At 36.0% G+C, this 16,525-nt stretch overlaps 2 protein-coding genes and 1 long non-coding RNA gene across 5 annotated transcripts in view; 2 read left to right on the top strand and 1 right to left on the bottom strand.

Annotated features, from left to right (window-relative positions):
• LOC132163846 (RNA-binding protein Y14-like) overlaps positions 1-2,962 on the bottom strand; it is a 3,301-nt gene extending 339 nt beyond the window's left edge. Inside the window, exons 1-3 of the mRNA XM_059574228.1 lie at positions 2,572-2,962; positions 862-998; positions 6-85 (exon numbers count right to left, since the gene is read on the bottom strand). Of these exons, the coding sequence (XP_059430211.1) occupies positions 6-85; positions 862-998; positions 2,572-2,863 (509 nt within the window). The 5' untranslated portion in view covers positions 2,864-2,962. The remainder of the gene's footprint in view (positions 1-5; positions 86-861; positions 999-2,571) is intronic.
• Positions 2,963-4,037: 1,075 nt separating this feature from the next.
• Positions 4,038-7,253, top strand: LOC132164036 (uncharacterized). Its single transcript, XR_009438349.1, has 3 exons — positions 4,038-4,167; positions 5,037-5,389; positions 6,132-7,253. It is a non-coding gene; the product is annotated as an uncharacterized LOC132164036 (long non-coding RNA).
• A 4,645-nt stretch (positions 7,254-11,898) lies between these two features.
• LOC132163491 (zinc finger CCCH domain-containing protein 22-like) lies at positions 11,899-15,839 on the top strand. 3 transcript variants are annotated; one of them, XM_059573798.1, is made up of 9 exons: positions 11,901-13,153; positions 13,418-13,603; positions 13,700-13,879; positions 13,978-14,090; positions 14,174-14,440; positions 14,540-14,699; positions 14,953-15,091; positions 15,191-15,268; positions 15,362-15,839. In XM_059573798.1, exons 1-8 carry the CDS (start codon positions 12,282-12,284, stop codon positions 15,227-15,229), a joined length of 1,956 nt encoding a protein of 651 aa, XP_059429781.1. In that variant the 5' UTR covers positions 11,901-12,281; the 3' UTR covers positions 15,230-15,268; positions 15,362-15,839. The 3 variants fall into 3 exon arrangements, with proteins under 3 accessions (XP_059429782.1, XP_059429781.1, XP_059429780.1); XM_059573797.1 differs by having other exon boundaries at positions 11,904-13,153; positions 14,907-15,091; XM_059573799.1 differs by lacking the exons at positions 15,191-15,268; positions 15,362-15,839 and having other exon boundaries at positions 11,899-13,153; positions 14,957-15,046.
• The last annotated feature ends 686 nt before the right edge of the window (positions 15,840-16,525 follow it).

Raw genomic sequence — 16,525 nt, forward strand, 5'->3', positions numbered from 1 at the left:
TTTGCGTAAGAAATTCAGCTCCATTCATTGAGGATATTGCATTCTGTGCTTCCTCAAAGTTCTCATATTCAATTAGGGCATATCCCTTGATTACCATTAAAAAAAAGAAAAATAGTGAGTTTTACACCAACTCAAAAATAGCATTTTATCACAAACTTTTAACCAAAACAGCTGATTATGAAGTCCAATGGATACCATGAGCAAGAAAAAGTAAGAAACAAGTATCAGTCTTCTTCACTACTTGAACAATCAATAACTAGTTAAGCCATCATCCAATATTCAGAACTATTCAACTCAGTTAAGCCTTAAAGCTCACTTGAAATATTAGTTCCCTAAAAAAGGAATAGTAATAAAATTCTTTATAATTTTTCAAGCATGAAGAGAATCATTCTACAAAAATATAATTAAGAATTTATTGATTAATCAAAAATTTAAACTTTCTAACTGCCAAAAATGTTTCCCCACAGAATATATTCAAATACTTGAGCCATTCCCTCCATTTGTAAGCCATGCCTTATACAGTAGTTTCTGGCATTACAAAACTGATGCAAGGAAGACCATGTAGTAGGCAGTTAAGATAAAGTTCCCACAATCACAATGATGATATTGCATAAATTTTTCTTCAGTCATTCCATGTGTATTGTAAAAAGGCTATTACACTGTATTATCTAAAAGCAGAATATTCAACCTAATGAATTCTCATGTTGATTTTTAATCATAAAATATCGTTAATCTTCATAACAATGTTCAAAACCATATCAATAAAGATCACTTGCAAAATCAAATGTCTTAACATAAAAAAAGAAAGTACATTTCCACCAACGTTTTGTTAATGGAAGAACAAAGTAAATTAGAGCTTACCTTGACAAACCCAGTCCGGCGATCAAGATTTAGATGCAAGTTCCTGATCTCCCCAAACTCACCAAAAGCATTTTGCAGATCATCCTCTTGTGCCTCTTCGTGTATTCCAGTGGCCAGAATAATCCATCCTTCGATGGCTGCAAAGTTAAAGCAGGAATTTTACTATTATCCATTTTCAGAGAAGTGAAAGAAGAAATTCAGTATTCAGGACAAAACTCCTTCAATGACTGAGCAGATTCACCACAAAGCTATTCTAAAAATTATTAAAATATTTTTAACACACTGCATGTTAAGCCTAAATATCAAAAAAGAAACAAAATATTGAACTAAATATAACTTAAAAAGTTGTTCTTGTTAGAAACCTTTACACAATATCTAAAAGTCTTGCTACTGCAATTACAAGGTTCTGCGCTGAAGAATCAGCAGCAAGATCATTATTGAATTATGTAAATCAAACAGTCCAGGAGAAAATTGACGCACCCAAAAAAAAAAAAAAATCCAAGCACGTGGCAGTTATAGATTTCATTTATACATAAATATAAATATAGAGATATACAAAAACAAAACAAAACATAAAAAAGGTCAGCCTTCTGAAAATTCTATCCACATCAGCCAGTTATGTACATCAACAGACTTGACTACTGCGAATGATGCCAATCCTAAGAGGTCAGAACCATGGACTACTGTGCATCTAGACTTGACAATGACTCAGTGTAAGCCACCCATTCCTCAGTACCTTCAATGTCAAAAGCTTATCCAGCTTAACTACACCAAAAAACAACTCCTGAAATCACTCATCTCAAAGTCTCTCAGGAATTTCATGCACCATGAAATGATCACAGCACAAGACACCGCCAAGTAGACCTCAACACACCAAGATACAATCAAACCAAATGGCATCATGCACCATGAAATGATGCCAATCCTAAGAGGTCAGAACCATGGACTACTGTGCATCTAGACTTGTCAATGACTCAGTGTAGGTCACCCATTCCTCAGTACCTTCAATGTCAAAAGCTTATCCAGCTTAACTACACCAAAAAACAACTCCTGAAATCACTCATCTCAAAGTCTCTCAGGAATTTCATGCACCATGAAATGATCACAGCACAAGACACCGCCAAGTAGACCTCAACACACCAAGATACAATCAAACCAAATGGCATCAAGCCTGGTGTGCAAAAAGCTTCCTTATCACATTAGATGTGTCCCTCAGAAATTACCACATGCCAAACTTGGATAACCAACTCAGAGATCTCATCCCAACTGACACTAGTTCCAACTCGATTTCAGGTCTATTCATATAACCTTTAACCAATACGAATAATCTATCACATCTCTCTTAAGGAAACAAAGTTAGTCTGTGTTTGTTTGGAATGAAACCAATTCCAAACACAACCATACGGATTTCAACAGAAATCAACCATTTCTCTTATATTAATTTTACCCAAGAATAAACATCTCTTTGATCCCAAATTCATTATCTCAGCTATTCCCTCCACGAACATCTTCCAAAAACGCAATAATCCTAACCAGTAAAGCACAAAAACAATCCAAAATCACAACAAAGACTTAAAATTCAGCCAGAACCCTAAAATTTACGAAAACCAACATCTACACACTCATAACATAGATATATCTATTTGGATTATAGCCCAAAAACCCTAAAGTGTAAAGAGAGAGAGAGAGAGAGAGAGAGAGAGAACTGACATCGCTGGGGCCCAGGGCCGTCGGGGGACTTCAAGGAGTCGAAGTTGGAGGCGGCAAGCCGGGTGGAGCGGTCCACGGCGTCGGGATGGTCCTGGCGGAAGCCACGTCCCTTGATCTTTCTGGATGCGGCGGCGGAGGAGGACGCACCGCCGGTGATAGCGGACTTGAGCTTCGGGAGCGGGGCCCTCGGCGAGGCCGAGGCGTCGGCGGTATCTACGCCTCCATCCTCGTCCATCAGGTCGTCATCCTCCGGCTCGAAGTCCACCGCCTCCACCTCCGCTGCGTTCGCCATAGGAACCAAATGTCCGTCTCTCTCTCCCTCTCTGTCACTCGCTAGCTAAAGACTCAAGTTGAGGGTTGCGTTGGGTCGTAGTTACTGGTAGGAGCTGTAGAAAGCTCTTTTTAGGTTTTATATGGGTTTTTGCGGACTTATGCCTCGTTTGGTCACCTTAATCATAATGGCTTATTTTCAAAACCAAAAATACTTTTTATAGCAATTCACAAACACCTTTTCAAATTAAAATCATGAAATACTTTTCAAAATCAATATCAAACAATCTCTATTTTTTTCTATTTTTAAGAAGATTTTTGAAGGTTTTGACATGGAATTTGTTATTCTTTTAATTTCTTTTTACCTTGTAGAGATATTTAGGGGGAAAAAAAGTGATTTTGTTTGTATAATTTTGATTTCATAATGAAGAGTCCTTTAATATGAAAATAAGTCATGACATCCTCTAAAGTTTCTTACAACATATCAATATTTAAAATGCATTTAAAATGTCTTTTACATTTGAAAATTTTAGTTTAGACACCAAGTTGCAATTAATTTGTTAGCAGTCTTGCATGGTCGCTCTTGTTTTCTTGATAGGTCGGCTCTTTTTTTTTTTTTTTTTTAACTGATTATCAACGAATAATGATATAAAGAGGACTAGAGTCATCATAGAGTTCTCTTAAGTATGACGTGTTTTTTAAAATCATAATTGAATTTGAGATGATCATTATTGAATTTTGATATGTTGGTGATTTTAAATGTCATCTCACATTTAGGAAGACTCAAGAAGGATTCTAGTCCTCCTTATATCATTACTCATTCTTGACGGTTTCTTGATTTTTTGTTGGCGCGTTGTCTTATGGTTGGTTCGGGGTTGCATTTTATGTTTACTTCAATGTAACCCCGTTTTTCCCATTTGATATTAAAAGAAAAGGTTGCAATTAATTTCAATTAACCAACAAAATAGTTATCAAATCAATATCTAATAGCATATTAATTCATTCCAATTAACCAAACAGCTCTTTTTTAAAATCACTTAAAAGTCAATATGCTCTATGTTTTTTTTTTTTTTCCTTAGGTTATAATTACTCCAAAATAATAACAATTATTAAAAAAAAAAAAAATCACATTTTTAATTTGCCATTTGTTTTTAACGAATTTGTTTAAAAATGAAATTCAGACGAACAGGCTCGGAGGCCAAACAGACTCTAACTCCTCTCCCCGAGCTCCTCTCCTCCTCAATTTTTGAATCGGCGAGATTTTTTTGCGGAGCGCCTCTCCGCCGGGAGAGCCTTCTCTTCGGCTTTTGTTTTGCAAGACCAAAGGTAGGCTTAATTTTTAGTTTTAATGGGCATGTTTTGAGAGATTAATAAATCACTGGTTGTGAGTTCCAGAGCTGGTGTTGTCTTCTCCATCTTTTGAATTTTGAGTCTGTTTGGTTGCTATGAAAATAGAGAAAATGGAAAGAAAATCTCTGTGAAAACTTGTGTCTTCTCGATCATTTTATATATATTATCTTTTTTCTTTCTGGGCTCTTTTTTTCTCTTGAAATCACTATCAAAAGCTTTTCTTCTTAAGATAGTGATTCCTCCTTATAGCCGGCAAAAAAAGAATCATGCTTTGTACAATAGATATGATCTGGGAAAATTGGAGAATGACTCTAGAACCAAAAATCTTGATTAACGTTTTCGATGGGGGTTCATTGGTGCTTCCCTCTTTCCACAAAAGTTTGTTTTTGTAATTAGCAATAAAAACAATAAAATGATATATACACTTTGAGGCAGAGGGTAGATTTTGGACAAGGAATGGAATGGTGACATCCATTTATTATTGACCAACTAGCACTGATGATTTTTCCTTTAAAATTGATCAAAATTTGGTGTTATGTCTTATTAAACCTTGGGCTGTAGTTCGACTCTTTGGTTATGATTTATGAAATGCTCATTTGATGTAAGATGCAGTGGTATGCGTTTTACTTTTGAGCGATAACTAGCTGCTGAAGATTTCTTGAAAGCATGAACTAGCTATAACACAAATTTTTTATCTTTATCAAAGAAGAGAGGGAATAAAGAAAAGTCAGTTTGATATCTGAGCAATGCTGGAGATAACCGGATGAGGGTTTATTTATACATTACTGAAAATTCTATTCTCTTGATTTTTTATGCTGTCTTCCCCATGGTAATTGTTCTGACAGGCTACTCTTCAAATTGGCATTAGAATGGCCATTGATTTGTGATGGAGTGCATTTGAAAAGGGAAGCAAAGAGTAACTTGGTTCCCATCCAAATTTCAGGAAGCCAATGCTAGTGCTCTAAGACCCCAAAAGTTAATGCAGGAACTGATTCGCTCAACATAACGCAATGAGATCCTCTTCTGCTTCTTCTTCTTCTTCCTTGCAGCTCGATTCCTCCAACAACAGAATCTTCTGGGGCTGCTTCTTTGTCACAATAGGCTCCGTCTTCTTTGTGGGATTTCTCTTCGCTGCCGTCATTTCCAAGCTTCTTCCTCCATCCAATAACACCCTGATATCCGCCATTCAAAATGACTGGTAATCGATTAATTCCTTAGCTCTTTTTTCTATTCCACACACAATATGAGTTTGAGATATTAGGCCCAGATGACTTATACTTGTCATCTTAGATCAAGTTGTGTATCTTTGATCACAGAATGCTCTGTGTTTCTTGGCTTACTGATTGCTTTATTTGCTTCTGATTACTGTTTAGTCTGATCGTTTTGAGGTTACTAAATGTGCTTGCTGCATTGGTCTTCATGGCTTTCTGGGTGTCATTAATTTAAGTGCTTTTTGTTGAATTGGATTACCAATATAAGCACTTTCACATTGGGTTTATTAACCTTTTATCACATTAACACTCTCTTCATGGCTTTCTGGGTGTCATTAATTTTAAGTGCTTTTTGTAAAATTGGATTGCCTATATAAGCACTTTCACATTGGGTTTATTAACCTTATATCACATTGGATTGCCAATATAAGCACTTTCACATTGGGTTTATTAACCTTTTATCACATTAACTCTCTCTCTCTCTCTCTCTCTCTCTCTCTCTCTCTGATTTAATGAATTTAAAATTGATTAATTTTGGTGGAATTTATATTTTGTGAAATGTTCATATGGGTTTATTAACCTTTTATCACATCAACTCTCTCTCTCTCTCTCTCTCTCATATTTTTAATGAATTTAAAATCGATTAATTTTGGTGGAATTTATATTTTGCGAAATGTTCATATGGAGTTTTTTTGGTCTGAAATGGGTTTTTTCCCGCTCATGTGATAGGTATTACTGCTTCTTAGTGCCTCTGACACTCCCTGTCCTTGTGGTTGCTGTATATTTCCATTGGCTCAGCATGAAAATGTTCAAGCATGCGTGATTTTTTCTTGAGCCCATCAGGTCTGGAGCCTCTCTGCTTACTTATACTACTTTAGAAGAATAAGTAACTAAAAAGTGTGTTTACTTATTGCCTTTACAAGATGTTTTGGAGACCTTCAGATTCTACAACCTTCCCAAGTATCTTTTTTCGTTTGGCCTTTGCCCCAACATTTTGTCAAACACATGCATTACTGGTACATTTCCTTATTTGCACATCACCCATCAACTGTTGACACTCACAATTGTCATGTCTGTTCCTCCCATCCTACCACAGAAAAGCAAGACCTGCTTTCAGATTCTATTCCCAATTTTTTTCTTGTGTACTGTCCAACGATGTGCTATGGGATAAATTTTCTTCTGGGTCAATATTCCACAACATGGGCCTTCTTCTTGGCAAGAAGTATTGCAGCAGGATGAAGGTTAGGAGGATTTGACAGGCATTATTATGCCATGAAGATTTCTAAGGTTTAGAGGCTTGCGAGCGCGCTCATACATTCAACAATATGGATCAAAGGATGTTTAAGCATTCCCCTTCCATCAACTTCAAATATTCAGTTGCTGCTCCTACCTTGGATATCTTTTGGTGCAATTGCATCCACAATATACTAGGTCTACAGGTGATTCTCCACTTGCGTTATATGCTAATAGAAGAAGATCAAAGCAATTCTCTCTTTTTGGAGTATATAAGGATATCCCAGTTATGTGGTTGATCTGCTGGCTTGTTTGAGCTGGAAATCAGGAGGTGGAAGGGTTCTAGTTGCTTGGAGATCTGTGCTCTTTTTTGCTTGATATGGAGCTGCCAGTTAAAGAGGAATGACAGATCATTTGAAGGCTAGGACAAGTATTTGGGAAGTTAAAATGGGATTATTTAGCGCTCTGTTTCTGGGGTCTTGTTTCATCCTTCATTCATACTTTGAGATCTTTTTATACGTTGTTTATGCTCCAGGATTTAAGATTTGATTTTTCTTATTTTATTTGATTTTTTTTTTTTTTTTTTGTGTGTGTGTGTGTAGTCCCCACATACTTGATATTGTTGTATTACTCATCAAAAAAAAAAAAAAAAAATTGAAAAAGATTGCTGTAGTTCTCCCAACTAAACATATAAATCATAGTCTCATTTCATTCCTCCCCTGCTTTCTGGTATTATTATGTTGTGGTGATGGGTTTCCTGGACCAATCGTATATTCCTTTAATTGTGCTTCTCAAATTCAAGTTATGATAGATAGCAAAAATTCTTACTTCAGTAGTTCTTACAGAAACTTACAATTTTTCTTCTCTTTGATGGACAAAGGTTACATTTTGTTACTTGGAAGTTCAATAACTTCACTTATAATTGGATCATCAGATCGAGATTGTATTCATTTCATGTGTGTTGTGGTCTGCTGTGCTCAACATAAGCTGCTCTGTTACAAAGGATTAATTGCCAATTATAGGAATATGTCTGCAAGATGAGAAAATTTGTCCAACTCAATTTGATTGGCATTGATTGGCAGATGCAATGCATTGGAGAGGCCATGGGCATCCCTATTTACACGTTGGTAAACTTTGTACACCTCCATGGTTGTTTGAACTTTGGTGTTAAATTTATGGAGCGCATGTGTGTGTGTGGTGGAGGAAGGGGAAGGAGAGAAGCCATTGACCAGGATTTGCAGTATTTGTCGGGGCAAAAAGACAATTAATCAAAACAGGAGAACACGAGTTTGAAGTTCCCTAGGTGAATTTGATGTTTCCTCATGTGCTGCTGTCTGGACATGGTTGGTCACAAAAATAAAACACAGGACAATTATTAAAGTGCCAATCAACTGTTGAATCTTAAAAACTTTATATATTTTTTATTTCAATTATTTATTTATTTTTTTAAAAAAGTGTATAATGCCCTAGCCCTACCATTTGTTGCTTCAAAAATTTGAAGAAATGGGTTAGTTGGCCAATGCTTTTTATATTGCTTTTATTTTTTTATTTATTTATTTTGGCAGAAATTTAAAAGTATTAACAAACAACTCAATATATAAAACACTTGAAATTACTTTTATCTTTATATCGCACTACAACTATTAATAATGTATTGTATTTTTCAATCAAACACAACAAAGATACTTCATCAAATTCCTTTTTTGTTTTCTCAAATGATTATTATACAAACAAAGTTGTCACGATTGACAACAGTAGCGTAGTACCAAAAATTACTACTAGAACTTCATCAAAATTGAAAATCCTCAATTGATATCAAAGTTGTGACTGAATCAAAGTTATTAGTTACTCCAAAAATATATTAAAAAAAAAATATTTATTATTAGAAGTTGGAATTCGCACAAACTTAATTCTTTCAATGCATATAAGAAATGAACAATAACAAATTACTTTTGATTAAAAAAAAAAAAAAACAAACAAACAAACAAACCAACCCTTGTCTTGCCCTCTTAGGTCAAATTTCTCAACTTCAATTGAAGCAATGAATCTTTCAAAATTTTGTAATAACATTATTGAAGCAATGAGTTAGTCATTCTCACTTAAAGTATATTTTCTAATAACATTATTAAAAGTGGTCATAGTTTATTTCTCAAATTTTTATTATCTGTCATACTTAAAAATAAATAAATTATATTGAGGGTTTTAGTTAAAAGTGTCACGTGTCCTCAATTATTGATGTGACACATCCAACTTACATCCTGTGCACGGGACACAAGCCGTACTTTACTTTGAATATTCTTAATATATTAAGGTTAATGTCTATTAACATTCTCAAAGTTCTAAATTTTGCTATTGATATTTCATGTATGACCACTTTTTCAAATAGAACTATACAGACACGTTTTATGCATCCCATGCCATATCATATATATAATAAAAAGCAGATAAGTTAACAACAATAATGTTAATGTGTAATGTCGGAGATTGTTGAGATTACGCAATTTAGTTTCAACACTTCGTTCTCTCCATGTAATAATTTAATTTTGTAAAGAGAGAGGCTCTGCTTTCTATCTAGAATTTTTCTCTCTTCCTCTAGGTAATACAAAGAAGAATAAATTACTTCTCTGTTCTTCCCTCCTCATCTATCCCTGGTAGTAGTGCTCGGTGTATTCTCTGTGGTTTTATTCAAGTCTCCGTTTATGGCGGGTGTGTTTTAGATTTAGATTTAGATATAGTTTCTTCAAACTTAAATCTGATTGTCTTCATCAGCTAAGGCATGTCTTCATGGAAATGTCTACGATGCCGTGCTCCTCCACTACTGCTTGTGGGGTTTTTTTGTTTTTGAGTTTTTTTACTTTGATTTTTTGATTCTTTTTGTCATGGCCTTTAAGTCGAGGAAGTAAATTGTCTCCTGGCCTTTGGGCCGAGGAGGAGTAGATCGGTATGGGGGTTTATCTATCATGATCGGATTTTTAGTTTTTTTTGTTGTTTTGATTTTTGTTTTTTGTATATGGGTTATCCATGTCCTAGATCTAATTTGCTCGAAACAGATCTGTTCCATTACTATAATTGCACCTAGGTTAGCGGAAGCGTGAAGTCATAAATATGCACTTGATTGTAAAAATTTTATAATTATTGTATCTATGACTTTGTAACCTCGTAACATTTGGCTATGATTTTTCAGTAACGCGCTTGGCAGGAGATAGATTTTATACAACTAACCACTAAAATTAGAAGGGAATAATGGGCTTTAAATAAAATAATTTTGAGAGTCAAAACCTAGTTCATAATCCACATACTTAAATTTAAACATAAAAAAATATATATTTATTTATTATACTCCCATCACTTAAACAGTTAAATGGGTTGGGCTGCTTTCAAGCCTCACAGAAGTTCTGATCCTGAGTTTTAAAGATTATGGGTCCACATGAGATTGAGAAGGACAGGCAGCCCTGAGATTAAATTATTTTCCAAGAGCCTTTAACTAAAAGGAGGCTGAAATTACATTTGTGTCCCTACCAAATAATGCCTTCCAGGGAAAAAGGCAATTTGGAGACAACTGACCCAATTTTTTTTATAAAAAATAAAAAAATTTGAAACCTTTTTTTGAAGTCTTTTAAGTGATCTATAATAAGACGAATCTAATGGTGCAAGTGGTGGATCTGTATTGGGGTTCATGTACATAAGCTGCACCAAAAGTTTTCTGGATTTGAATCTCTCTCTCTCTCTCTCTCTCTCTCTCTCTATATATATATATATTATAATATATAAATTTACATCACTGATCAACATTACAGTACGGGGGAAGAAGTTTGTCAGAATGATAGCAAGTGAACGTGCACAATTTGAAAAACTTGTGGACCTTCTAACTACACGCGCACTTCTAGTGCGTGCTTTTCATACCTACTCTACCTTTCCCTCTATCTTGTTTGATTTTACAAATATTATTTTAAGGAAGCTCTTAATTTAACTATAAATTTGGTTTTTATATATTTTTTTAAATAATTTTTAATTACAATAAATGTGCTGTAGTTTTTATTTTATGTAGCCTAAGCCAAATTCTTATAAGTATTTCTCTCACGGCTAGAAAATAAAATTTAAAAATTTGGTCTATTCATATTTTATATTTAGTCTGTTTGAATTAGATCTATTTTATAACTATAATTGTACATGAATTAGCGGAAGTTGAAGTTATAAGAAGTCATAGTTAGTACTTGATTGTAAGAATTTTCTGATAATATATTTATGATTTTGTAACGTCATAATTTTTTGCTATAATTTATCAGAGCTTTAAACTGTGTGATGTAAAAACTTTATGATTTTGATCTTTTATCAATAAAATGTAACAAGATTCCTTTTCAAAAAAAAAAAAAAACAAGCAACTAATAGTATTGGATTAGGATTTTCAGTGTTAAAATATTAATTAAATAATTAAATATATTATTTATTATTATTAACTTTAATTTTTGGGATAAATGCAGGTTTAACATATTGTCAAAACAATGATTATGAATTCGAACTCAACCTTCCATTTTAGTTAATGCTAATCACTGTCGTATCGCTATCAAATGTTTGACAATTCATATGAAAGTGTATAGTAGTTTGAGAGGGGATTGAATTGTCACAATTCTCAAGTGCTTAAGGGTTAAGTGCAAGGGTGATTGTTGTAAAAACCCCTTAGTTTTATATATATATATATATATATTTTTATTTTCTTTATGAAATTAAAGCCTTGAGGGTGATTAATGTTAGATTGACGTTTTTGAATTAAGATCCTCTCTATTTCATTTGAACTAAAAAATATCTCGTTAGTTATAGTAAACGAGTATTTTTGTCCCCTCAAAAAGTAAAAAGATAAAATAACTAACTGAATATTGTGAATATCATTTGGATTATCCTATTCCAACCTTGTCCTCTTGTTTTTTTTTTTAATATATATTTCATTGGACCATTTCTAAATGTGTAAGGGGCTCCTCTTTATGAGAGTAGGCCCTAAACTCAATTGAAGTAGCATACCATGTTGAAACTCCACTTTGTAAACTCCACTGAGTAAACATTTTCCATTAGATTTTTTTGATCAGTGGTTGAAAGGGTGCTCCAAATTAGAGCCATTAATGGTATTTTTTATTTCCCTTTCAAGTAATCAAAGGAGATGTGAATCCACTCTCCCACTCACCCTTGTTTTGCCCAATTCTGTAAAAGACAAATAATCCCTTCAAAATATGAAGAAAAAATGAAAAAGAGAGAGAGAGAAAGAGAGAAAGAGAGAGAGTGAGTTTACTACCCCCAAGGCTGCAGCTGCAGCAGGTATGCACTGCCACCAAAAGTTGTGGTTCTAAGTTTAAGAGAGAAGAGCAGCAGCACCACCAAAGCACCTTTGAATTGATTCTCTCTCTCTCTCTCTCTTGCTCTGCTTCTCTCCACCATGTTCAAACCCTACTAGTCTACTTACTACTCATTCACTTCATGTACATTTTGCTTATTCTCACTTCCAAGCTCTCACCATCATTACAATACTAAAATAATAATCCATGCATTATTGCTCTTTTTTAACATACTCCCACAGTCCACTCTAAAAACATTCATTGTTCCTACTGTTCCTCCAGCTCCTTTAAAAAGTTGTAGTGAGTGAGTGTTTTTACTTCCATGGATTCCTATGAAGCTACCAAGGTGGTTTTCTCAAGGATCCAAACCTTGGACCCAGAAAATGCGTCCAAAATCATGGGCTACCTTCTCTTGCAAGACCAGGGTGAGAAGGAGATGATACGGTTGGCGTTTGGACCAGACACCAGTCTGCACAACCTCATCCTCAAAACCAAAACCCACTTGGGAATTCCTTCAAACACTTCGCCTTCGTCCTTTTCAAGGCCCGCCTCCTCCTTCTCAAGAAGCACCTCCATTAATGGCTTTGACATCGCAAACGTTAACCCATCTTCCCCTTCCTCCTGCAACCCTTGGAATTCCACTGGGTTTTCCGCTCCAGCTCCCTCTTACGCCAGCGTTGTGAAGGAGAACAGTAATATTGGTTCCGGCTCATTCTCACCCTCTGCATTGCCGTATAGTTCTGGTCATGACATCATTGATGACTACCAGCTCCAAGACCATCTTGCTTTCCTCAATGATTCAAAGATCGATGATTTGTTCGATCCGCCGCGGCTAGAGCTAGCCGTGAGCCCGAGTGCTTATCCTGAATCTCCGTTGCATAAACGAAGCTACTTGGGTGAAGATGCAAGCTCTGGGCTTGGATGGAAGCCGTGCTTGTATTTCGCAAGAGGGTTTTGTAAAAATGGCAGTAGCTGCCGGTTTCTTCACAGCGATTCCGTTGACCCTACTGCTAATATTGTTGGTTCGCCGAGTAAACTCAACGAGTTTGAACAGTGCCAAGAGTTACTCAGATCAAAGGCGGCTGCCCACCAGCAAAAACTCTCCGGAGGGTCTCAGTTCATGACTGGAGCTTCTTTCCCGTACAACAAGTGCTTGAATATTTTAATGCAACAACAAAATGATCAAACCCGGAGGTATGTAGTACGATGTTCAAGTTGCTGATTTTCGATGAGCATTGGTTAGGGTGTTTGATCGTGAAGTTCGTTCATACCCTCTGTTGCTCATTTTGAATGGACTTTAATGTTTTTATTGTGTTCTAGCTTTTGGATTGGCTGGGATTTTCTGGGTTCTGTGTCATGGAACTTAAATATTGTATTATTTATAATTATACATGCAAACTGTCGATTCTGAGAGAATCTTGCATATGGGTTTTTGGTGGCGTTGTGATGATGCTGCAGATCGGTAGCAGCAGCAGCATTAATGATGGGGGATGACCTTCAAAAGTTCGGGCGGTGCCGGCCCGAAAGGAATGACTTTTCGCCCATGGGATTGGGAGGAATGGTGAATCCAGGTTCTAGACAGATTTACTTGACTTTCCCAGCTGATAGTACTTTCAGAGAAGAAGATGTTTCCAATTACTTTAGGTACGTAATTCATTTTAGTTAATTTGTTCGAATTTCGGGTTGGTGAATTGTGGTTCTAAACATGGTTTTTTTGTGTGATTGTTTGGTTGTTTGAAGCATTTATGGACCAGTGCAAGATGTGAGGATTCCATACCAGCAGAAAAGAATGTTTGGATTTGTTACATTCGTCTATCCGGAGACGGTGAAGATCATTTTGGCCAAAGGGAACCCTCATTTTGTTTGTGATTCACGTGTGCTTGTTAAGCCTTATAAGGAGAAGGGAAAGATTCCGGACAAGTATAATGATCATACTCTCTATATTGGTTTATTTCTTGTTTTATATGCTGCTTGCTTCTTACACTAGATGCTTTTGTTGTTTACTTGTCCAATTGTAGGAAGCAACAACAGCAACAGCAACAGCAACAGCAACAGTTGGAGAGGGGAGAGTTTTCACTGTGTTCAAGTCCATCTGGGCTTGATTCTAGAGAGCCTTTTGACCTCCAGTTTGGTAAGCAAATGATCTAGCAAGCAAGTTCCTTTTTTTTGTTCTTCCTGTTACTCTTTCTTGAAGATGTGCTGGTCTGGACACAGGAGCAAGAATGTTTTATGATACTCAAGAGATGTTGTTGAGAAGGAAACTAGAGGAACAGGCTGATTTGCAGCAAGCCATTGAACTGCAAGGGAGAAGAATTATGAATCTGCAACTTCTGGACTTCAAGAATCATCAATATCATCCTCAGCAATACCATCACGGTTTATCTGTTGGGTCACCCATTCCCTCACCAACCCTAACTCGCGCGCCCGACAACCCGAACCTCATTCTTCCGTCCGATGGCATTGATCAACAAGTCCCAACAGGTGAACTCGTCAATTTTTTTCTTACAATTGAAATGGTATTCATGCTATGTAAAAATAATGACAATTTATTGTGTCTTATTTGCATTTGTTTTGCTGCAGAGAGAAATGGTGACCCAGTTGCAGCTGTTTCTCAAACTTGTGCTGTGGATGCTGATCATCAGCTACAGCAGGAAGTGAATCTGGCTTTCAGTAATGGCCATGTTGATAGCAGGGACAAGGAGGAGAAATCATATCCTGAAGAAAATGACCTCCCTGAAAGGTATGAAAGTTAATTTTCAGATGAAAAGAAATCTTACCCACTAAAGCAAAGAACCATAATTTTGCAGAGAGTATATTCAGTTCCTGCTGTATACTGCTTTAGGTCATCTGGTTTTTTCTTTCTTTTTGTAATTTTGGATTTATTGGACTAGTCATGACTCTCTTCGTATCATTATTTCTATTTTGTTTCCTTTTGTGTTTTGAGCAGCTTAGAGCCCATCCTCCCTGATAGTCTCTTTGCTTGTCCTAAAAAGCCAGCTGATGAGCACCTCACCACTGCTTCCGATGAAAACGCTTCAACTGCTTCATCTTCTTCTAACAGTAACCAAATACTGCCTACCACTTCCCCCATCGCCATGGCTTCACTTAAAAATGTTTTCTCCAAATGCCCAGGTACGCCACACACCACATTTTTACTTTTGTGATCCTCAATAAGAATGGAAGTTCGTTTAAGTTTTTTTTTCTTTTCTTTTTATTGCCTTCTTTTTTCAGGGTTTCTTTTGGGCATGGAATGTAGTTGACAGAGCGTGAGCATTGCCAGCAACAGCAAGGGGGTTTTTTGAGATGCCGGTAAGAGATTATCAATCTTTTAGAATTTAAACCTTGGATCCTATGATTCATACAAATAATTTACTGATTTTTGTTGTTTTTGTCTATACGCAGAAAGGTTTCTGAAGCATAAACTAAGGAAGAAAAAAAAATCCTCTAGCTGTACAGCCAAATCATACCTATATCAAAGAAACTTGTAGACAAGATCGGATTCACCATCATCATCATCATCATCATCAATACAAGGCATACTACTTACAATAAATACATAATGCATACGTAAAAGGACAGATGAACTGATTTATGGGGGTGGGGTCTTTCTCTTTCCTTTACTGTATACACTCTCTCTGCGGGTGTGTGCTGGACCACACAGCATTAGTACAAGAAAGGCTAGTTGTGTAACTTGTTAGTATTAGTACTATATTGTTATTTACCCTTTATGTATTTTCTTTCTTTTACCACCCTTTCTTGTGAGTTACAAAAAGACATCCTATAGAGGAAGTCTGTCAGTGTATTATGCAGAAGTGGCCTGTATGTTGTACAGTAGACCCAAGAAAGTTTAAGAAACTGTAGCAGAAGCTTAACAACTATACTGATTTGCAGCCTCAAAAGGGAAAAGGAGTCGCATGGCTGGAGTGGAGGGTAAAAGCTGTTGTGTCTCTCAAACTTTTTTTCACTAGTTACTGTCCTTGTTACCACAGCATCTGTCATCCATTGGATTGTGAAAATAGGCACCGCAGAAAAAAACTATAATACGAAAGAAAAAGGAGGGGTAAAGAAAAGGTTGTTCTTTCATGTGATTAAAGGCCACTTTAGAGGACTTTTTTGTCTCATTTTTTGGTTTCTTTTAGGTGGACATGAAGGGGCAAGGGCCACACTATCACATGGGTTCTGACACTATCTATGAATGGTATTTGGGTACCACTCGCTCCTTTCACTTTCAGTCATTAGCCTTATTCAAACAATAAAAGTAAGTTGGTTTTCTATTTTCTTGATTTATGGGTGCTGCTGCCTGTCTCTTGGGGTGGTATGAAGACTTATTATATTCCTTTATGTCCTCTGTTTTCGCTTCATGCCTTCCAACTGTGTTTGCAGTTGCCCCCACACCAAGTCACCACATACAATAGAGTTCAACCAGGAAAAACAGTTAAAAAAAATAGTATGTATATTGTTATTGCCTGGGTTGGTAGTAGTTGTGTGAGATAAATTTGTGACCATTTTTGGTGCAAAAAAATCTAAGTTCAGCATGCAGGTTATACTAGTGGACAAGTTTCCCAT

The sequence above is a fragment of the Corylus avellana genome, chromosome ca10 (assembly GCF_901000735.1).
Source record: "Corylus avellana chromosome ca10, CavTom2PMs-1.0".
In the NCBI taxonomy this organism is placed as follows: Eukaryota; Viridiplantae; Streptophyta; class Magnoliopsida; order Fagales; family Betulaceae; genus Corylus; species Corylus avellana.

What these genes read in the sequence shown, in the direction of transcription:
- LOC132163491 (XM_059573797.1), top strand. Translation starts at nt 12,282, where the DNA reads ATGGATTCCTATGAAGCTACCAAGGTGGTTTTCTCAAGGATCCAAACC. An exon ending in CAAAATGATCAAACCCGGAG is followed by an intron (nt 13,154 to 13,417) that starts GTATGTAGTACG and finishes ATGATGCTGCAG; the next exon opens with ATCGGTAGCAGCAGCAGCAT. An exon ending in TGATCAACAAGTCCCAACAG is followed by an intron (nt 14,441 to 14,539) that starts GTGAACTCGTCA and finishes GTTTTGCTGCAG; the next exon opens with AGAGAAATGGTGACCCAGTT.